Genomic DNA, 24,469 nt, shown 5'->3' with positions numbered 1-24,469 from the left:
CCGAAAGGTAATAACAAGTGGACCGAAGTGAAATTGTGCACAGATATTGTAGACATAAAATGAGGGAATACGGGTTTCGTATTTTCCTGGAAAAAACGGTTAGTTGGGCCACGGACCCCTCCAAATGTTTGATCACGAAATATCAAAAGTGCTAATAACAGTATACCAGAAGTGCCTAAAGAACATGAAGAATTGCAACGAAATTTTGTGTAGTGAAAATATGCAAAAAAAAATCTAATGCGTTTTCTATTATCTGTGGAAAAGCGGTAAAGGGGAAAAGGCCCCCACCCAAAATTTTGAAAATTAACGCCCAAAAGGCAAAAACAAGTGAACCGAAGTGAATGCAATTGTGCACAAATATTGTAGAGGTAAGATGAACGAATACGTGTTTCGTATTTTCCCTTTCACTTCTTGTCTTTCGGGCGTAATCTTTCAAAATTTTGGGTGATAGCTTTTGCCCTCTAAAACCGTTTTCCACAGAAAATAAAAACCTGCATTCATTCATTTTTTGCGTATTGTCAGCACGTAAAGTTTCGCAGCAATTCTCCATGTCCTTTACACACATTTGACCTAGTGTTACTAACACTTTTCATATTTCGTGATCAAAGGTTTGGAGAGGTCCGTGCACCACCCAATCGTTTTTTCCATGAAAATACGAAACCCGTACCCTCATTTTACGTCTGCGGTATCTGTTCACAATTCCATTCAGTTCGGTTAACTTCTATTTGCCTTTCGGGCGTCAACTTTCAAACTTTTCGGTGGGAGCTTTTGCTCCCTAAAACCGTTTTTCCGCAGAAAATTAAAAACTCGTATTCGTCTATTTTTCGCGTATTGTCCATACTCAAACTTTCGCTGCAATTCGTCATGTCCTTTTACACATCTGACATACAGATACCAGTGTTGGGCAAATTTCAATTGAATTAACAATTAACAATTAATTTGTAAATTTAATTGTTAATTGCAATTAACAATTGAAAAAAGTAATGGTTAATTGTTAATTGCAGTTGGTCATTAATAAAGGAAAATCAATTGCAATTGATCAATCGATTGAAAGTAATTGCAGTGGAAAGTAATTGCAATTGAATTCTGTAATTCCATGTAAAAATAATGGAAAGTGACCGATATTAGTGTCAAATCCATAGTTTTCGCTGTCGCTGAGATGAATGGTGATTCTTCCACAGGCGTTGACTTCCAAATACAGCCCCCATCGGCTCTGGGCCAGAGGCATTGTTTTTTCAAAATTGGAACCAGAGGATTATAGGGACTTTTACCGGCATATGTAAAAAGTAGTAGAAAATGGCAGATGTTAGTTTTACATTCATAGTTTTCGCGGTATTGGTTGGAGGTTGGTGGGGGCCAGAGGAGATTTTTTCACAATACGAACCAAGGGGGTCTGAGGGGGTTCACCGGGACATGTAAAAGTAGTAGAATTTGTGTCGAATCCATATTTATTGGAGTTGCTCAGACGTATAGTGACACCCCCGATAGAGTTTACGTTCGAATTCATCCCCCATCGGCCTTCCCAATGAAAACACATGTACGTTGTTGGATATATATTCACACAAAATATATCCAATTTTAGAAATGTTTCTTAATTGTTCTCCCGTTGTTCAGTTTGTTTACATTGATATTTTATCTGATCCGTGCGAAGAACGGGCATAACAGCTAGTACGAAATGGTAAAGTGTTTGTTATGGAACAAATTACAATGAATTCAATTATATAGATAAGAATTATAATTATAATTAATAATTATTTTCTTGTTGAATTATATATAAAATACTTTTCAGTGGAAAACTGAATAAAATTTAAAAGTCCCAAATCAACGTAAAGTAGACCAACGTAAAGGAAAAATGTATAAAATTTTCCATATAATTAAGCTTACAAACTTAAATAGAAATTTAGCTTAATTACATGGACATTTTTTGTGTCGTTTTGTGCGCCTATTTCCTCGTTTTCTGCGTAACCGGAAATGGGTCAATGTTATCCTACAAATATGGCGGAACAAGTTAATGCTGTTCCGTCAGGAACGATTTCGAGGTCGTTTCCTTCACATCATCTTGTGCGTGTTTTCTACCGTTTTGTAAGCCTATTTCCACGTTTTGTGAATCAATGGTAGGGGATCAAAATGGGCATTCAATGTGGGAAGAAAAATGATCCACTCTCCCACCAGTATCGTATTTCAAGGTCGTTTTTTCGCATTGTTTAGTGCATGTTTTTATAGTTTCTGCGCATATTTTCACGTTTTGTAGGCCAACGAAAGTGGGTCAAAGACGACCTACAAATATGGCAGAAAAAGAAATATTCATTCCACTTTTAAGGTTCATTTTGACCCTCTCCCACTGATGCACAAAGCGACACAAATCATGCATTAAAAATGTGAAGGAAACGACCTCGACATTCGATGGTGACGGAACAGCATTAAGTTATTCCGCTATACTTGTAGGTCATTTTGATCCATTTTCGTTGTCGCACTAAAGTGGAAATAGGAGCACAAAACAGTACAAAGCAGGCACTATACGATGCGAAAGAAACGACCTCCAAATTCGATATTGGCGGAACAATGGCTCTATTTCCTCACACATTGATAGACCATTTTGACGCATTTCTGGTGATGCTCAAAACGTGGAAGTAGGCGAACAGAACGGTACAAGATACACACTAAACGATGCCAAAGAACCAACCCCGAAATTCGATAGTGGCGGAACAGCGAGCAATTTAACTCCCACTTTAAAGCCCCGTTTAACTCACCTCGGGTGATGCACAAGACGAGAAATAGGTGCAGAAAACTTTAAAAAAAGGCACTAAACGATGCGAAAGTAACGATCTAGAAATTCGATAGTGTCGGAACAGTGGGTCATTTTCGTCACACCTTGGAGGTTCATCTTGACACACTTCTGGTGACGAACAAACCGTGGAAATAGGGGCACAAAATGTAACAAAACAGGCACTAGTCAATGCGAAAGGAAGGACCTCGAAATTCGGTAGTGGCGGAGGAGTGAGTAATTTTCGTCACACTTTGGAGGCCCGTTTTGACACACTTCTGGTGACGCGCAAAACGTGGAAATAAGGGCACGAAACTGCACGAAACATTCACTAGTCGATGCGAAAGGAAGGACCATGAAATTCGGCAGTGACGGAGAAGTGGGTCATTTCCGTCACACTTTGGAAGCCCATTTTGACACACTTCTGGTGACGCACAAAACGTACAAAACAGGCACTAAACGATGCGAAAGAACCGACCCCGAAATTCGATAGTGGCGGAACAGTAAGCCATTTAACTCCCACTTTAAAGGCCTGTTTAACTCACTTCCGGTGACGCACAAGACGAGGAAGTGAGTACAGAAAACTTTTTTTAAAAATAGGCACTAAACGATGCGAAAGAAACGACCTAGAAATTCGATAGTGTCGGAACAATGGGTCATTTTGGTCACACTTTGAAGGCCCATTTTGACACACTTCTGGTGATGCGAGAAACGTGGAAATAAGGGCACGAAACGGCACGAAACATTCACTAGTTGATGCGAAAGGAAGGACTACGAAATTTGGTAGTGGCGGAGCAGTGGGTCATTTTCGTCCCACTTTCGAGGCCCATTTTGACCGTCTTCCAGTGACGCACAAAACGTCGAAATACGCACACAAAATGGTATGCGATGTGAAATTAACGACCTCGAAATTCGATAGTGGCGGAACAGTGGGTCATTTTCGTCCCATCTTGGAAGCCCATTTTGACCCACTTCTGGTAACGCACAAAACGTGGAAATGGAGGCACGAAACAGCATGAAAATTCGGTAGTCGATGCAAAAGGAAGGACCTCGAAAATCGGTAGTGGCGGAGCAGTGGGTCATTTTCGTCCCACCTTCGAGGCCCATTTTGACCGTCTTCCAGTGACGCACAAAACGTCGAAATAGGCGCACAAAAGGGTACGAGATGTGAAATTAACGACCTCGAAATTCGATAATAGCGGAACTCTTGGTCATTTTCGTCCCATCTTGAAAGCCCATTTTGACCCAATTCCCATGACGCACAAAACGGAAGTAGACGCACAAAACGGCACAAAACGATGTGAAGGAAACGACCTCGAAATTCATTGGTGGCGGAAGAGCAATAATTTGTTCCGCCATATTTGTAGGCCCATTTTGATCCACTTCCGATGATGCACAAAATGTGGGAATAGGCGCACAAAGCGACACAAAACACGCACAAAAGATGCAAAACAAAGTACCTCGAAATTCGTTGGTGGTGGAAGAAGCTAATGACGCCGTATATACTGTAGCTCTTACCAGGGAGCGCGGTGGGTCAGTGGTAGAGCGTTCACCTCCGGTGCTTGAGGTCCCTGGTTCGATCCCAGCTTGTGCAGTTTGGACTTTGTGGTGGACAAACACCGTGCTCGTGGATTTTCTCGGGGTTCTCCCGTTTCCTCCCACTTTCTTCATTTCATTCATTTCCCATCATCACCGTCTCCTTTAGCCTAACCGGCATAAGCGTGGGACGTAAAACTAAAGATTTCATAACATTTTTTGTAGTTCTTACCATCAAGGCTGAGAACTGCACGGTCCAATTTTTTAGCCAAAGTAGAAGCCCAACCGGAATAGTGATGTCAACCGGCCCGGCTCGGTTCAACTGAGCGTACAGCTTGAGCTGGCTTGGTTGGGATTACCCATCGACTGGGCTCAATTGAGCCAATGGCTTGAACCGACTCGGTAAAGACGAGTTATCGACTCGGCTCGATTGGAACCAATGGCTCGAACCAGCTCCATTGAAACGAGTCCATAGACTGGGTTCGAGTCAGCTCAACTGAGCCAATGGCTTGAACCGGCTCGGTTGGGGTAAGCAATCAGCTCGGTTCGGTTCGGCTCGTGTGAGCCATCGGCTCGAACTAGCTCGGTTGGATGAGCTGTTGGCTAGGCTCACTTCTCGGTTCGGCTCGATAAGTGAAAGAGCTGTGAGCGAGCCGCTTGAGTCGTTGACAACCCTAAACCCGGGTCGAGCAGTTTTAAATATGTTTGGCTGGAATCCCATAACTTCTAACAATTTTTGGCTCGACCCCGAATACTTGCTCCTCCTGAACTCAAACCAAGAACCTCGTGACCGATGTCCTTGCCTCCTGAAGATTTCTTGACTACCGAGATCAACAGTCAACTAATTTTTAGTATTCCGATACAAACCGCCTATATTCCATGTTTATACAGGTACACTGTGTTATAATAATAATTAGTTATAGTAGTAGTAGTATCATTGATAATTATATTGTCTATGTAGGATACTTGAAGATAGTAGTACTTGGAACTACACAAAGGATTTAGCTCGAATTGGCTCGACTCGACTGGAAACTCTATCCGAATTCGATTCGAGTTGGGGGAAATTTTTCGAGCAGAGATCTCGAGTCGAACTCAGATATGTCTGCTTCGAGTCGAGTCGAGTTTTAAAGAAAACTCGCTCGAACTCGCTCGTGCTCATTCCTATTGTATGCATGACGGGCATATAGAGTTCTTTCGAGGGGGATAGAACCATAAACATAATATATTTAAACAATACTTAGTTTCACGACTTTCTTCCCAGGGGGAAGAGGGATGGTAAGTATCCAGCATTTCTTATAAGTACCTTATTTGAAATATGTAAAACAGTAACAAGTGGACAACACAATATACACACATCTTCTTATCTTCAGTTTTAATTGCTGATTTCAATTGCAATTAACAATTAAAATTAACAATTACAAGTTTCAATTGTCAATTGCAATTAACAATTGAATGTTTCAATTGCACCCTTTGCAATTGACAATTAACAATTAAAAGTTTCAATTGCCTGGTGACCAATTAACAATTGACGAAAATTTAATTGCAAATTTTATGATTGAATTCAATTGCAATTGAAATTAATTGTCAATTACAAATTGAAATCAATTCCAATTGAAATCAATTGCAATTGATTTTCAGAGCAATTACTTTCAATTGATTGATCAATTGCAATTGATTTCAATTGATTTTGCCCAACACTGACAGATACTAGCACTTTTGATATTTCTTGTTCAAGTGTTTGGAGGTTTCCGTGCCCCACCCAACCGTTTCTTCCAGGAAAATACGAAACCCGTATTCTTTAATTAGATATCTGCAATATCTTTTCGCAATTTCATTCACTTCGGGCTACTTCTTCTTGCCTTTGGGGCGTAAAATTTCAACATTTTTTTGGGGGGGGAGCTTTTGCAACCTAAAATCGTTTTTTTCCACTGAATATAAAAACCCGTATTCATTTATTTTTGCGTGTTGTCCATACACAAAGTTTCGTTGTAATTCTTCATGTCCTTTACACACATCTGACATACTGTTACTATCACTTTTGATATTTCCTGGTCAAAGGTTTGGAGGGGTCCGTGCACCACCTAACCGTCTTTTCCAGGTAAATACGAAACCCGCATAAGCACATTTTATGTCTACAATATGTGCAAAATTTCATTCACTTTGGTTCACTTCTTATCTTTCGGGCGTAAATTTTCAAAAGTCTGCGGTGGGTACTTTTGCCTCCTGAAACCACTTTTCCGTAGAAAGTTAAAAAAAACAATATTCCTTTGTTTTTTGCGTATGGTCCATACACGAAGTTATGTTGCAATTCTTGATGTTGTTACACACATCTGACACACTGTTACTAGAACTTTTGATATTTCGTGATCAAATGTTTGGGGGGTTCGTGCCCCACCTAACCGTCTTTTTCAGGTAAATACGAAACCCGTATACTCACATTTTATGCCTACAATATCTGTGCAATATTTCATTCATTTTGATTCACTTCTTCTTATCTTTCGGGCGTCAACTTTCAAAAGCTTGGGGTGGGGTCTGTTGGCCCTGAAAGAATAGTTCCGCAGAAAATAAAAAAAACATATTCCTTTTTTTCGCGTATTGTCTATACGTAAAGTTTCGTTGCAATTTTTCATGTTCTTTACTCACATTTGACATAATGTTACTAGCACTTCTCATATTTCGTGATCAAAGGTTTGGAAGGGTCCGTGCCCCATACAACATTTTTATCAGGAAAATACGAAACCCGTATCCTCATTTTACGTCTGCAATATCTGTTCACAATTTAATTCACTTCGGTTCACTTCTTCTTGATTTTCGTGCGTCAGCTTTAAAAATTTTGCGTGGGGACTTTCGCCCCGTAAAATCGTTTTTCCACAGAACATAAAAACCCGTATTCGTTTATTTTTTGCGTATTGTCCATACAGAAAGCTACGTTGCAATTCTTCATGTCGTTTCACACATCTGACATACTTTTACCAGAACTTTTGATATTTCGTGATCAAATGATTGGAGGGGTCCGTGCCCCACCTAACCGTCTTTTTCAGGTAAATACGAAACCCGTATACTAATATTTTATGTCTACAATATGCGTGCAAAATTTCTTTCACTTCGGTTCACTTCTTTTTATCTTTCAGGCGTCAACTTTCAAAAGTTTGGGGAGGGTACTTTTGCCTCCTGAAACCGCTTTTCCGTAGAATGTAAAAAAAACAATATTACTTTGTTTTTTGCGTATAATCCATACACGAAGTTATGTTGCAATTCATGATGTCGTTACACACATCTGACATACTGTTACTAGAACTTTTGATATTTCGTGATCAAAGGTTTGGAGGGGTCCGTACCCCACACAACCTTTTTTTCAGGAAAATACGAAGCCAGTATCCTCATTTTACGTCTGCAATCTGTTCAGAATTTCATTCAGTTAGGTTCACTTCTTCTTGCCTTTCGTGCGTCAGCTTTCAAAATGTTGCGTGGGGACGTTTGACCCCTAAAATCATTTTTCCACCGAAAATAAAAAACAATTCCTTTTTTTGCGTATGGTCTATACACGAAGTTATGTTCCAATTCTTGATGTCGTTACACACATGTGAAGTACTGTTACTAGAACTTGATATTTCGTGATCAAAATTTGGGGGGTCCGTGCCCCACCTAACCGTCTTTTCCAGGTAAATACGAAGCCCGTATACTCACATTTTATGCCTACAATATCTGTGCAAAATTTCATTCATTTTGATTCACTTCTTCTTATCTTTCGAGCCTAAGCTTTCAAAAGTTTGGGGTGGGTTCTTTTGCCCCTGAAACCGTTTTTCCGCAGAAAATAAAAAACTGTATTCTTTGCTTCTTCTTCTTCATGTCTTTTACACACATTTGACATAGTGTTACTAGCGCTTTTCATATTCCGTGATCAACTGTTTGGAGGGTTCCATGCCCCACCCAACATTTTTTTTCAAGAAAATACGAAACCCAATCCTCATTTAAGGTCTGCAATCTCTGTTCACAATTTCATTCACTTCGATTTACTTCTTCTTACCTTTCGGGCGTCAGCTTTAAAAATTTTGCGTGGGGACTTTTGCCCCTTAAAATAGTTTTTTTACGGAACATAGAAACCTGTATTCCTTTATTTCGTGCGTATTGTCCATACACAAAGTTTCGTTGCAATTCTTTATGCCCTTTACACACATTTAACATACAGTTACTATCACTTTTGATATTTCATGATCAAATGATTGGAGGGGTCGTGTCCCACGAAATCCGTATATCCACATTTTATGTCTACAATATGTGTTCAAAATTTCATTCACTTCGGTTCTCTTCTTACCTTTCGGGCGTTAATTTTCAAAAGTTTGGGGTGGGTTCTTTAGCCCCCTGAAAGCGTTTTTCCGCAGAAAATCAAAAACCGTATTCTTTTGTTTTTTGCATATTGTCTATACCTAAAGTTTCGTTGGAATTCTTCATGTCCTTTACACACATTTGACATAGTATTACTAGCACTTTTCGTATTTCGTGATCAAAGGTTTGGAGGGGGCCATGCCCCACCCAACATTTTTTCAAGAAAATTCGAAACCCGTATCTTCATTTTACGTCTGCAATCTCTGTTCACAATTTCATTCACTTCGATTTACTTCTTCTTACCTTTCGGGCGTCAGCTTTAAAAATTTTGCGTGGGGACTTGCACCACCTAAAATAGTTTTTCCACAGAATATAAAAGCCCATATTGCTTTATTTTTGGCCTATTGTCCATACACAAAGTTTCGTTACAATTCTTCATGCCCTATACACACATTTGACATAGTGTTACTAGCACTTTTCATATTTCGTGATCAAAGGTTTGGAGGGGCACGTGCCCCACGCAACTTTTTTTTTAGAAAAATACGAAAACCGTATCCTCATTTTACGTCTGCAATATCTATGCACAATTCATTCATATGCACTTCGGTTCAGTTGTTGTTGCCTTTCCGTCGTCAACTTTCAAAATATTTGGTGAGGCTTTTACATTAAACCTTCACATTATGTAACTATTTTCTTTTTTATGAGATTATTTTTTGTTGCGGGGGGAGGAGATAAATGCTTTCCTGTGATGTGTTTCTTGCCATTCATCTTGTTTGAACTGCTTAAGTAAGATCATGTTGTAACTTTTGATGTCATCCAACTCCGCCAGGATAATAAAATTGTCATTTTTAATGATTCGTTTTATTCTGTTATTTGCAGTTTGCCACACTGATATATTTGTTACAAAATTGAGGTTTGGTCCAACGCCTTTCGAATTCGCAACCAACCCAATCGCTGAGCTTTTTGGGTTGCCTGCTATTGCAGGAAAAGGAGAATCGCAGGTGGTAATGCACTTTTGGAGTCGTGTATACATTCAGTACATTGGCTCCTATCGCCGTGATTTATGATTTCCTGAACTGGATCTCGTTATCTTTCAATTCACGTAACTTATACTAATTACTTCAGAATGCTAAGTCAACATGGAATATTTCCAGACCACGTACAGCAAAGGTACCATTCCTCTACACCAGTGGTTCCTAGTCACAGGTATACACCGGGTCGTTCATTGATACGCAGAAAATAAATAGTTAAAGTGGATAAGACACCTTAGTGGTTTTTACCCCGTCTGGAGTAACTTTGTACCACACGTGGTGAGTTAATCGTCTCCCTTCTCGGGCTGTACAAAAATAGTCTATGTTGTCTGGATTCAATAACGAAACCATTGAATTTTGTACAAAATAGCATCTTTCTTTGTCTGATATTTCGCTTGGTCAAGTACTAGAATCTTCAACGCGCATATCAACTTGTTCCTCGGTATTTTCTATGTGTAGTAGTGGTGATGTCGATATTGGTAGTGAGGACTCTTTAAATCGAAGAGATAACCTAGTTTTGTAACAAACAATTTTGGTTAAGAAAAGTAACGGAAAAACAAAGAGAATCGTGCGTATCAAACCTAGAAATATTATAATCTAGGTGTGGTACAATTTTGTTTCATATTTTTTTTCATCTTTTACAACAATTATAATATTGTCAAATTGCTGACAGAGTATCGAGAAATAATTATAAACACTTTTACCCACAGTAATTGCAAACTTATCTCAGTAGTCTTCAATCTTCAGAAAACATCTGGAGATAAATGTTATGTTTCAACTGATTTTCTACAGTTTTCATATTTCTTTCTTAATTGCGAAATAGTATCGTCTAAATTTGTTTATATATTAAAATCTACTTTAAAATGCATTTATCACAGTCAGCTACCTTTATTATCTTCATTAAAGAAAAATAGAGTCGATTGCATTTGACTAAATTTAATCTTACGCGTAAAAAAGTAATACCAACCAATTAAGAAAAGAAAAAACGTCTTTTCGGCACTTTTCATAAGACCAATTGATTTATTTTTGGCCTGAAAAAATGTAAATTCATTGAACTGATTTCAGTGAGCAAACTTAAATGTTTTAAACGCTTATATTTCTCTTATTTGTTTTATGTGTGTGAATTTTCTCGGGGTTCTGCCGTTTCCTCCTACTTTCTTCATTCCACCAATCATCCTGTTATTGTAAATGCGGCCTGAGCCAAACTTGCCAGAATTAATCTTGCATCGAAGTGACGCCCCCTACATACTCTCAACTAGCTGCGCCCCGGGGCAAGTGCCCCGAATTCTCCGTCCCATAGATCCGGCCCTGCAGAATAACACCGATTAAATACTATATAGAGGTAGTAGTACTTTATAGTATTGGATACCTGACAAAATTTGGACCATTCCAAAAAAAAAAAAAAAATCTGGGTGTACGCCTGTATATACATCTATATCACCTACTACTAACCATAATACTAAATTATATCTTTTAACTTACAAAAACGAAACAGCTGAAGACAAAACGTTCTTTAAGAGCTGCTCTTGTATAAGTAAACAAGTTGTCAAGACTTAAAAAAAAATCGCAACATGTTTGGATGTGAAAGTAATCCGCACAGGTTGATCAAGAGGATTGATGTCACGCATGAAACATGTGCTGTTGCTCTATTGCCTGAAGTCATTAATCAGACTGCTAGAGCACCAAGAGGGCTGCCTGGTGTATGAAGAAAGATTCGGGTCGTCAAACTTGTTTATAAAAATCATCATCAACTGCAAAGAGAAAAAAAATAAAAGTAAGTACATTTTGTCCACGTTTTTTTCTAGGTATTTATATACAAAATAGTTCCTAATATATTTACTCTGCATGAGCTAACTTACAATATAATTTAAAATGCAAATATTTGAAGTTGCTAAGTGTGTTTCTTGGTGATGGAAACCTAGCATTTAAAACACGAAATAGCGATTAGAAGTAAAAGCTTCGAGTTTGATAGTTGCGTCTTTAACCCTAGAAGTACCAAGCCCGTATCTGCTACGTCTAATACCATACCAAGAGAAAGAGAGAGAGAAAGGGTGTGCATGGGTGGGTCAAATTTGCTCTTCTTGTTTCAAGTGATTATTAGACTATATCTATTAAGTGTAAATTAACATTTTAAACTAAACTTATAGCAGAAACCTTTAAAGTAGTTCAACTTTTACATTTATCGTAAGTGGTAACATACATGGCATTGCTTACGATATTAAAGTACGGGCATCAGTCATAGTACAACCTGAACGTTGGTTTTGTCTTGACAGCTCAGTGGTAGAGCGCGTGTCTCTGGTGCATAGAGTCCCTGGTTCGAACGCCGGCCAAGTAAGTTTGTGGGAGACAACATCTTGTCTGTGGGTTTTCTCTAAGTATTTCCGTTTCCTCCCACATTCTCATTCCATTAATTCTTCCATCATCATTTGCTTACCTTAATCATCGTCTCCTTTATCCTAAAGGGTATAATTGTGGGACGTAAAGATTTTTGTCTTGACGGTCTAAGTATTTATTTACGTCCACTTTTGGGATAAAATTTATTACGCTCTTATGAGCTGCAGTGTTTAAATAAGAAACAGAAATAACATTTTTTTTTAAATGTAATTTTCGGATAGAAAGAAATTTTGGCGAAAACAAAGATGGGTTACACCTAATAGCAAAGGGGGATCAAATCTGTCCGCGACGAATGAATTATTTTATTTATAAAAATAAAGTAGCTGATACACATATAATTAATAAAAATGAACATTATATTCAACCAAAATATGCAGAAAAAAAGAAAAATCAAGAGCTCTTAGGAAACACTTTATTCTAAAAATAAATTAACTTGCGGGGAAAATTGACCCCCATGCTACTTCTAGGGTCAAACAAAGAGAGGGCACATAATTAGGTCAATATAATATTTTCAAAAAAGTGCAAATGAGTTTGAATAGGAAAGCTTTCATGAATGCTTTGATCACGTGCTCAAAGAAAGTAAATAGTAAATTATACAGGGTGTCCGCAACAACGCTAATTTCTTTATATCTTGGGGCGCGGGTGAGGAGCGTTCAGGTATGTGTGTTTTGTTGTCAGATATTGTCTAAGAAGACACGAATAAGGATTTCGAGACCAGAAATGAAAAAAATTAAGGAAGGATGAAACAAAATGAAACGAGAAAAAGAAGAATCAGAGTTAAAATAAACTACAGGAAGCTTTTGGTTACTCTGTCTTATGAGGAGATTTGTATTAATGCAATACATGGTGGCGAGGTGAGCGAGATATCCTGGAAGAGTCAAGGAATTTGAAATTTCTAGAAAAGTTACCGATTTTTCAGAATTTCTAGTCAGGGAGATTTCAAGCTTCGGAAAGCATAGTGCCATTCTGTAACAGCGTGGACATTTTTTTATCATAATTTTTCGTCATCGCATCCTTTTAGTATCAAACATGTTATTTCAAAAACAATTTTCTACTGCTCCTTTAACCTGTCATTAGGAACAGACAGTAGTTGACGGGATAATAAAAACAAAAAAAAAAAAAAAAAAAAAAAATGTGAAAAGAAAGTTCTGTTAGCATTTGATTCAACAGAGAAAGGAACGCAGATATTGTAAAATATTTTACAAGGCATTATTGCGTATGTACTTTTTATAATAGTGAATATGTACTTTTTATAATAGTTGAAGTCATAATGAAAGGAAAATTGTTATATTTGAATAAACAGAGGAAGGACATAAATAATGTAAAATCTTTTTCAATACTTTTTTTTTATATTATTTTACTCGAGATTTCTTCATAGTTTGTTGTTGAAATACTTACCAACCTCATACCTCATTTTATTGTCTAACAAACCAATGTATGTTGATAGTGAAGTAGTTTAGATTAATCGAGCTCCTGCGCCTTCAGAATTTCATGTGACGCCCCCCTCCCCCCGTTAGGAAATCCTGGCTAAACGAACCAATATATATTCCAGTAAAATAGTTTAGAATGATCGAGCCCCTGGTATGATGACCACAGTATTTCATATCACGGACCTCCCCCCCCCCTTCACGAAATCCTGCTACGTGCCCGCCGTTGCTATTCGGAAGCTTATTACTATGTGGTGAAAATGGTCTACGAGAACTATTGTTTCTTAAAATATTACAGTTTCTCTTACTAAAAATGTAATGAAGATGTGAAGACCACTATGTATATAATCGAGCACTTTCCGTAAACACCATGATTCATATTATTGAACACTTTTATGGGAATAGAAGACGTAATCTTTGTGGTATTTTGAAAAATCATGGTATCCGGCTGTTACACCTATATTTTCCTTGTACACTCATCTCTTCAGTCGTCCTACAGGTAACAATTCGGATGGATCGGGTGCTGAGACCTAGAAAGCTAGATTCCAAAACAAATTATGCGCTCGGTGAAAAAGTGTTCTAAAAAGATACAGTAACGCGCGAGCTGTGTTGCGCGACCCTGTCTTGTTTCAATTAGTCTTTAGTTATCATGGTGACTTATCAATATCCAGAATATAAATGCGGTACTGCTCTATGTATATAGTCTCATCGAAGATAATTGGTCCAATGACATACGTACTTCTGAAGACTTTTCATACCGCGACATTCTGACCATATACAAGAATTTATTTAACTCCATGGGCCTCCATAGAAAGTTCTGTTGCATAAGCAATAGCTTCATTCCCGCGACAAAGTTGATATCTGCTCATTTCTACATAACTAAGAAAATATAAATTGATAATTGACAATTTTGCAACAAAGTTACTAATTAATTTGTCGATTCATATTCAAAAAGCGTCTTTATCGCTTCTAATATAGGTTTAACTATTTTAGAAGAATAGCTGGAACTTCCTTTTGGGAAAGAACAATCAAATTCTATTCTATGGTAATCAATATCAATTTATAAAAAAATTAAATAAATAAATTATTTATCAGGAAAATTATTAGAAGGTACCAACTAATATACCTAGGCAGGAATTTCGTATATCAAATAATGAAGGAAATGTATATGTCAGCAACATACTTTTGTGAATAGTTCCCATATATTGATCTAGAAGAGTCATTTGTTCTCAAAATTAAAAAAAATGCATATGCAAATGTCTTCTTACACTCCAAGACATCCCTGTCCGGTAAGAATGTTGATAGTGATGGCAATTGCAGACGCTGTCACATACTGATTCCACTCTCAGGCGGCTAAATTTTACATCGAAATACTAAGTTGATCCCAAAACAAGTGATTAAATTCACGTGGTTAATATGCTGAAAAGCAATGTCATCCTGCTATATCTAGGACAATAAATATTTCAAGGTTATTGTGACTTCTTTGTGTTTATCATCTTCGGGAAACTTACTTTCTGCACGCACCTTGCAATCCTACTTCCATCTATTAAAAACAACCCCTTCCCTAATAAAACTCTTCTTTGCTTTCTTTCTGGATAGCAACGAAGTCAGTGAGAGGCAAAAGTTTCGTCCAACACTTTTTCCAATTGTTCTCTTCTATCATTCCTTGGAACAGAATGGTTAATTTCTATTTGATGTTCTTAAATGCGTTTCCACGAGTGTAGATCTCACATCTTAGAAACAGAATTACGGAAATTTAATTACGGAAACCAACAATATATATATAGTTATTACTAATCTGTACAGTTCCAACGTGTTGAAGAGTTCTAAGCTTTATTCTTTCAATTGTATTACTTGTTAGTATGCCTAGTACTGAGAGTTCTTTGCAGACAAATGCACTCCTTCCAAAATTTAAGAATCCAAAACGTTCCTAATAACAAACACTCTCCTTGAAATTTTGTAGAGGCAATTTGGCCCATGGGTATCCCAAATTTTGACAATTACATTCGACTGGGTACATGATGGCGAAAACTTAATGACCTTTGACTTCTAAGGTGTACATATTAAGGGGGTAGACTATTAAATATTTTTCAAAAGCTAACAATTTTTCTTTCGCCTGTTTTTCGTAAGTGAAACGAGATAATGAAATGTAACATACCTCAGTAATAGATAATGTTATTCTACACCCGAAAATACGAATTGGAAGAATTTTCAGTGTTGCCATCCATAGAAATTACAGTGTAAACAGAATTTGAATTACCCAAAAGCCTAGGTTATGGCAGCGACTAGAAAAATGAACTCAACGGCAATTAATGACTTATCATGCTGTCTGTGTTCCTTGTTCATTACTTTTAAGTAATATTTGTATTTTAATTCTACTGATAATTAAATATTATTTATTTTGTACTCTTTATTAAAAAATAAATACAAATATTATTTAAAAAGTAGTTAACAAGGAACGCAGACAGCATGATAAGTCATCAATTGCACTTGAGTTCATTTTTCTAGTCGCTGCCATAACCTAGATTTTTGAGTAATTCAAATTCTGGTCACACTGTAATTTCTATGGATGGCAACACTGAAAATTATTCCGATTCGTATTTTAGGATGTAGAATAACATTATCTATTACAGAGGTAAGTTACACTTCATTATCTTGTTTCACTTACGAAAAACTGTCAAAAGAAAAATTGTTAGCTTTTGAAAAATATTTAGTAGTCTGCCCCCTTAAGACCCCGAGAGTACTTCCTACGTTCTGCAAAAAAGAAAAGGAAAGAAAGGAAAAGAAAAAAGGAATATATGTCTTGGCTTTGGGTCTATGTTGTACTCGTTTAACGTAGGTTTTACGGAATACATTTTCCCTTTAACCAATAAAATTTCTTTACAAACAACTTACTGCTTGAAAGGGAATAACTTGAAATACTCCGAAAGTTCAACGGAAATATTTTAATTAATAAAGAAATAATTAAAATTTCTAATCCAGGTCATCGACTAATTATAAACTCAAATTTCTTCTCTTCAGGAACTAACTTCAGTGAATCAAGTTTTAATAACAGGGAAAAGCAGTGGCGTATTTAGGGAGTGGCTATCAGGCTCAAGTCCTCTAAATAAATTTGTTATATGCAAAATTTCATTAAAATTCATCGCACCCAAAAGGAAAAATATAAGTGCTTATTCACGTGTTGTGTATAGGCCCCCGAAACAAAATCCTAAATACGCCTCTGGGCAAATGTAATAAATCTATAAAATATACATTTAATGTAGTGACAATAGAAATATGCAGCAATCTCCCAGTTATGCATCATATGCACTATAAAAGTTGGTTACCTTATATAGCTTTAATGGATATAGGAAAAATATGCAAATTATGAAAAAAATCCGAAGTTTATTAATAAATATAACAATAAGAGTCGAAAGCACTATACAGGGTCAGTCCTTAAAGTAGTAGGACTGAATCAATTAAAAATAAGATATTGACAGAAATAACACTTACGCTTAATATTCTTCGAAATATGATCCTCCTACATCCACACACCGCTGCCAGCGGGATTTCCAGTTTTCATACGCTTCCTGGAAGGCGGAAACTGGAATGCTGTTCAGCTGCCTCGTCACGGCCTGTTCTAATCTTCCACCGAGCCGTGATGATGCCCTTTCAGGGTGGTTTTGAGGCGGGGGAAGAGGAAAAAGTCTGGTGGGGCAAGGTCGGGACTGTAGGGTGGCTGAGGCAAGGTTGCAATGTTATGTTGGGCCACATACGCCACCACTCGGAAGGCTGTGTGGCTCGGCGCATTGTCATGATGCAGTCGCCAGGAGTTGGCGATGGCTGGGCGGACGCAGATGATGCGTTTCCTCAGCCGTTCCAGGACCTGGAGATAAAAAATTGCATTGACAGTCTGTCCGTGTGGAACAAATTCCCTGTGGATCACTCCTTGTGAATCGAAAAAGCAAATGAGCATGCTTTTCACTTTTGATTTCGTCATGCGCTCCTTTTTGGGGCGTGGGGAATTTCGGGTGTGCCATTCCGCGCTTTGACGTTTAGTCGCAGGGTCATACTCAAACGTCCTCGTCTCGTTCCCAATCACCACATTGTCTAACAAGTTTGGATTTTCACTCACTTCTTCGAGAAGGTCCTGGCAGATCCGTTTGCGAACGTCCTTTTGCTCGCCTGTCAGCACTCGCGGCACCAATTTTGCACAAATTTTCCTCATTTGCAATTGTTCGTGCACAATTTCGTGAACTTGGGTTTTAGCAATGCCAAGTTTATCGGCAATCATGCGAACAGTTAATCTTCGGTCACTGTCCAGAAAATTCTTCACTCTTGCAACATTTTTCTCCATTTTGGAGCTCGAAGGTCGTCCTGACCGTGCAACGTCTTCAACTTCTTCTCTCCCTTCCCTAAACAGCTTGTGCCACTCAAACACACTCGATCTTCCAATGGAATTATCACTGTACGCCTTCTTGATCATTTCATGAGTCTCTTTCCCAGTTTTACCGAGCTTTACGCAAAATTTAATGGCGTAACGCTGTTCCGAAAGATTGGCCATGACGCAGCGTGACGAGGGTCACTCGCAGAGGTTACGATGACGAGCGATCTTTACCCTGCTATGGCTGTCAGCCGACTGGCGCTGCTTTCTGTCTTTCCTTAGATCCACCTCAACCAACAACAGGTGGAGTAACCGCCGTCAGTCTGTAAAAAGAAAAGAAAAAATCAGTCCTACTACTTTAAGGACTGACCCTGTATACTAAGAATTATTCATAATTAGAAAATCTACGTACTTCCTTTTTCATAAACTATGGGTTCAGCTAAACATTATTATTATTATTATTATTATTATTATTATTATTATTATTATTATTATTATTATTATTATTATTATTAATATTATTAATATAGGATTTCCATTATGTAATCCTTTAAATCTGGTCATTTATCTAGTCTTATGTCTGTTTTTTTTCTTTCTTTTTCCCAGTGTATTTATAGATAGATCTACATTTCACGAACATAAGAACTCACTCAAAATTATATAGGCCTACTGAACTAAACGACGATACATTGTCAGCGTTACGACGAGTATTGAATAATGATGTAATAATTTAACATAGGTATAATAAATTAAATAACATAAAATACAGGGATCACGACCAATTTTCGGTGCAAGGCGTGTCTAAAACAGTCAGATTTAACGGAAAACCACTGACGTTGATAACGCGTTTTAATATATGTGGTGATTATACATTTATATGATATTGTGGAAAATATAAAATTCATAAAATTAAGTGTTGTCTAAGTATCTAATCCATAAAATTCATGTTATTCGTTGTTCGCACTTAGACAAGCGTATCTATAGTTTTGTGCACAATAAAACTGCAATTTGAGTCAATGCATAATGCAGAGTTTAAATGAATCCCCGTCCAATACAGGCTCGTTAATTTGACTGAGTTTATTTCCTGGATTTTCTGTATGAATACAAGACAAATTATGCGCTCCCCCCTTCCCCCACACACATTGATCTAGTGGCTAGTCTGCCCGTCTTTGTTACACTGGATACAGGATTCGATTTCCAGTGGCAGAGCGTTGAAAATTTGGACTTATTCGATTATTCAGACTCCATCTTTAAACTGTAGATCCACTTCCCGCATAGCCTTAGTGCTAAAATTAACACTAAACTCTAGCAGACAAATGTTGGAATGTTAAACCTAACACTAATTTATTGGTAAAAGGAACACTAAAGTCCAGTCAACCATAATTAACCAAATAATGAGATTAGAACTTTAAAAGCTAATGCCCTTCATTTTCATTTGCTGAAAAATTTGCTAGGGTTTTGGAAACGTCCAGATATTTGTGTATCAACCCTTCAATTACTTTAAAAAAAATAAAGTTGATCGTTATCATCACTTTGAAATTCCTGGGAGATATACTGTCCTATTGTTTGACAATAGATGGAAATTCTAATTATCAAATTACGGAATGTATTGCATAAAGAGGGTGCTCACTAACCTCTTCCCCTTTCTCAAAGGGTCTGCCTTAGGGAAACACTGTACAAATTTTAAGTAGCACAGGTTAAAATTCAATCTCCAATTTTTGTTTTTCCTTTTACTTACCATACATACAGTACATATGAAACTTAAATATTCAGTTGAATTCTGTTCAGTGTCTAAAGTTCTTCTAAAGATGTTTCCAAAGGTTTTTTCTTTCGCAGACCATTGATACTTTAATCTATAGGGCTAGTCTCTTTACAACAATATATACATCAGTAGTAAAAGACCTTTAAAATTTTTTATCAGATTAGATTATAAAACATATAGAAAAATTGTAAGATCTATCTTCTAATGACCATGAGGATTGAATGTAATATGTGATAGTTGTTGTGATAAGATAAATTGCTTATACAATTTTAAAACAAATTCTGAAAACAATAAGAGAACAATGACCAGTCATAAATGATCATACTTTCTATTTTCTATTGTAATATACAACTTTCTAATAGTAAATCAAATAATTCAAATCGCAAGAAAAGGTATTAATTGATTTCCATAAGACTTGAGTCTCGGTTCATTATTCTATAAATTAAATTGGCATTACATACTACTCTTTAAAAAAGGCACATGTGATTTCTCAATTATTTGTGAATACAAGTTGTAATTTCTACATAGAAGGAAAAGCTATTACTCAGGCATGAGAACATATGTAAACATATTCACTGCGTGAATTTCACTTACAAGCCTGGTAAGTACTCAATAGTTCTTTTTTTCTTTTTTCTTTCAATTATCAACTTCATTCTTAGTCAAGATCCCAATCTTTGAAGATCCATAAAAAAAGACGCTTCATAATTAATAAATTAGTAATAGGAAAACTAGGTGCAATTTTGAACCAGACGGTATAACATACAATAGACACGAGTGTACATAACTGTTATCAGCGATAATAAGAGCAAGGGCGGTTCTATCATTCAGTCACAATGTCTGGGGCCTTCCCAACTACAAATATTAAAATATTAACACACACGCATTTATATACATTTATTCATGTATGCGAATGTAGAATAATAATCTTAAATATTTTAGTATGGAGTTCACAACTCAGCTGTCCATTATAAGTTTGACAAGAGCATGAAATCGCAATGCTTAACGTGTCTTTGGGTCGAAGTTTTCTTTTCCTTGTCTTGTGTTCTCGTTCTCCTTTAGCACAATATGAAAGGGATACAAAAGCATAGAACGGTATGTATTGGCTCAAACGTTGGTAGTATATATATTACGGACAATCATACACTAAACCAGTGGCGTAACTAAAATACAATGGAGCGAATGTAGCAGTTGCTCCAGGGCGCACAGTAAAAGGACGCAAGGACGACAAAAAGAATACAAAAAACTGTTTCTTATGCAAAGAACATTTAAAACATTTCAAAAAATACGCTATGACTATTAGCAGTTAATTGTCAACAGGCGATACTGGGGACGGATCCAGGAATTTTTGAGAGGGGGGCGCAGGTCTGAAAAATAAACTTGAGACATTTTTTCGATATTTAGTTCGCTAACTAAACATGTGGATTGTAGTGCTTCATAATACGTATTTATCTCCGCCCTTCTGGAGGCGGCATTGAAGAAAGCCATATTGTTCAACACGAGAGAATCCAGGATTACCATGAACTGGAAACGTATACATTATCTGCAGTGAGTGGAGAACGTACTCACAATCTTCCTTTTAAGAGAAATTTTAAAACTTTTTTCCCTCACAGTCTTTGAGCAAGCGTTTCATTAGGGACTAATTTATATATATTTTACTCCTCATGTAGGGGCGCGCGAGCACCGCGCCCCCTTTCTGGATGCCCACTGGACGATACCCGATACGGTCGGTCCCATAGCATTGGAGCTATAGAATATTAAAATGCATTTTTTCATATTTTGGACAGCCTTTAATTTTGAAAGGAAGCATTTGTGCACTCAGGTTGGTCTATACTTTTCGTCTTATCTTGGTGTCAGTTTTTTTAAACACCCTGTATATACTAACAGTATACAAAGTTATTCAGGAAAAGCAAAGAAGTTTAATTCACAATCATTATATACTGAATATAAAGAACAATTAAAATATACATGGAACGTAAACATTTTAAAACCTTTTCTTAAATATAATGGTAGACCACAAATTACTGTGAATTTATAAAATCAGTTACATAAAGCTAAAGTTCAGTCGTGTATCGGGTAAAGATATTTTGTTATAATAAAGATATAGCACCGGAAAACCGAGTGTTAAATTAGTAGTAATGGTCTTTCAGTCTATATGGCAAATTAATTAGTTACAATTATGAATAATTTCTAAGTACTTGATTCAAAATATCACAGGATATTCTACCTAAATATTTTTGTTCTATATTGCCCTTATTTTTAAAACATACAATTCCTTAACATATAGTAGCAAAAGCAATTGTTAGACAATTGAAAGAGTAGTACATTCTTTTTCATCGGCCCTTAGTCCTACTCTAGTCAAAATCAGATGAATTGTTGTTCGGTAGCATTAATAGTATTTTCAACTGGTCACTTCTGGTTAGGAAGCTGTACAACACGTTTATGTATTAACGACAGGCTGAAAAATTTATTTAAAATGAATCTTTTTTTTGATGCTTCTGGATAAATAATCGTATATTAACATTTTCTCCGTAGATGGCACGTTTTAAGAAAACATGTTCTCCAATTAAAAAAAAAAAAAAAAAATCGGATTGCTGCTTAAACTGGCTGCACCACATTAACTCAAACTCGAACTTCGGTTAACGCTCAAAATGAATGTTGTAGAAAGAAAAAATGTAGGTCCCCCTCAAATCGAACCTATGATCATCAGCGTAGACGTTCCCTACGCTAACAATTAATCTAACATATATTTTCTTATTGCAAGTTCAATCTTCGATTTCAAGTGAGACAATTATGCGCAAGTCTAATAGCTTTTACTCTTTTTTTCATAATACATCGATTTTGTTTTCATTTTCCACTATACTCGACTGGAACATGCTTTGTCTCTGCAATACAGACCAACAGAAGCAATGACTATCTTTCCTTGAGTATGGTGGTAATTCAATTTACAGTATTATCAATCGATGGTATTCAAGTTCAAAGCCACTTATTAAAATCCTAAATCGCATTTGTTTCTTTCATAATAATATTTTTGTTACTACTTTAGCTAATGTAAGCCCGCAATAAACATTTTGTTATAAAGGTTATAAAATTACACTGAAGGTTACGAAAATCGGACAAACAAACAAGCAGATATTTTACATATTATAAGATAATCACGCCCCATATACTATTTCAGGTATTTAAAAAAATTGTTTTCGAAACATTGCAATGTCTATCCTAACAGAAATAAAAGTATATTTCCAATTTTCATATCTCGAAAGTGTTAGCACTCTTGAAGTATACGAGAACATTCATCATAGAGTGACACTGTCGCTAAGTTAGTAGTTTCACACCCAAGAAGTTTTTGGTTCGAAATCCGTCTACAAGAACTGTGAACTTTCTAATTCTTTATTCTCTAAACGTTAGCATCATTATCTCCTTCCGTAATCATCTGATATTCTAAAACGAGTTCTCCGCCTTAATTCGACAACTGCGAATATGATACTCGTATTTTCGAATTCTCCTCAGAATATGAACGCTGTCTGATCATTTGTTTCTCCATTTCTAACCTTACATATTTGAATGTATCCTCTCTATAACCATATTTGAATTTCTTCTCCCTCTCTCTCTCTCTCTCTCTCTCTCTCTTTGTGTGTGTGTGTGTGTGTGTGTGTGTGTGTGTGTCTCAATGTTGTCTGGCATGAACTTTCATTAACCACATACGTGCAGTAACTGTAGAACTTAACTTATGTTTCTTCTTGAGTTTATACTCCAAGAAATACTGACTTTTTTGAAAACGAAGTCACATTATTCAGAAACAGCTTCTCAAATTCGAGAAAATAATTTTACATTTTGTTAATTTGTAAATCTTATGAACACACTGTAAAGCTAGATTCAAAACTCTATCCAGGTAGATTTCTCTCTGAATGGAAGGAATATATTACGTCACAGCAACAATGAGTTGACAAAGACTGCTTTAGATAAGGCGATGAGAGCGGGAGGAACTTAAAACCAGACGTAACTAATCATTCGAGGATGTAAGTTGGGTTGCCTATGCGCCTGCAAAACAACGTGTTGCAGGATTTTCAATGACAAAACCTTGTATCAGTTTCTGTGGTGTGGTCTGTACAAATTATTATGAGGGACGAAACAAAATATTTTATTAAAGAATTTAACAATTTTGGAATTTATTAACGCCTTATATATGTTTACTTTTAAAAAAACATTTTGAGTCGAATAAATAATTCTTAAATCAAATTTTAAGTTGATTGACCTTTGAAATGTCACAATGAATGTAAACTAGCAATGTCAGTGGAACATGTAAGTATTACACTTGTAATTCAGGTAAATAGATAAATCAAAAAGTATAGATTCACAGAATCTCAAAGAATGACATTTCAAATTTTACAAAGAAATATATAAACATCAATTTTATCTTACTTTTACTAGGCTGAAGGTTAGAATTGTGGATTTGAGCCAATTGTCAAGTAATGTAGGGTAAGTTTAAGGCGGGGAAGCACTCAGGAAGTGTTCAGTATATTTTGTTCCCGCTAGTCTTACAGAATTTTACGCATATTTTGAAGCTTTCTTGTGAATATATGGTTAGCAAACGAATTTTCGGCATGGATTAGTGATGGACAGTGGGAATATTCCCGGTGGGAAGGAATTTTAAAAATGGGAATATTTCCGGGTTTTCCCTGGCCTATAAATTCCCGGGAAGGAATTTATTTCCATTTCTTTACTTTATCTTCCAAATTATAAGAAGCGTATGACTAATTACATTATTTTAATATATTATGATTTTTCTAGGTTTTAAAGAATTTGGAGGTTAAAAAATTTATAATTTTTTGACTGTACTTTATATAACTAATAATATAAGTTTTTAAG

At 36.5% G+C, this 24,469-nt stretch overlaps 1 protein-coding gene across 2 annotated transcripts in view; it reads left to right on the top strand.

Annotated features, from left to right (window-relative positions):
- LOC145662042 (putative peptidoglycan muropeptide transporter SLC46) overlaps positions 1-24,469 on the top strand; it is a 74,144-nt gene that overhangs the window by 27,868 nt on the left and 21,807 nt on the right. The window contains exon 1 of one of the 2 annotated variants that reach the window (XM_081727374.1): positions 11,183-11,431. The exons of the other annotated variant lie outside the window; for it this stretch is intronic. Within the exon in view, the coding sequence (XP_081583500.1) occupies positions 11,275-11,431 (157 nt within the window). The 5' untranslated portion in view covers positions 11,183-11,274. Of the gene's footprint in view, positions 1-11,182; positions 11,432-24,469 lie in introns of those variants that run through there. 2 annotated transcript variants of the gene reach the window in all.

The sequence above is a fragment of the Thermobia domestica genome, chromosome 10, assembly GCF_964235325.1.
Source record: "Thermobia domestica chromosome 10, izTheDome1.hap1.1, whole genome shotgun sequence".
Taxonomy (NCBI): domain Eukaryota; kingdom Metazoa; phylum Arthropoda; class Insecta; order Zygentoma; family Lepismatidae; genus Thermobia; species Thermobia domestica.
The sequence above is the reverse complement of the archived record's forward strand: the minus strand, read 5'-3'. Positions and strand labels throughout refer to the sequence as shown.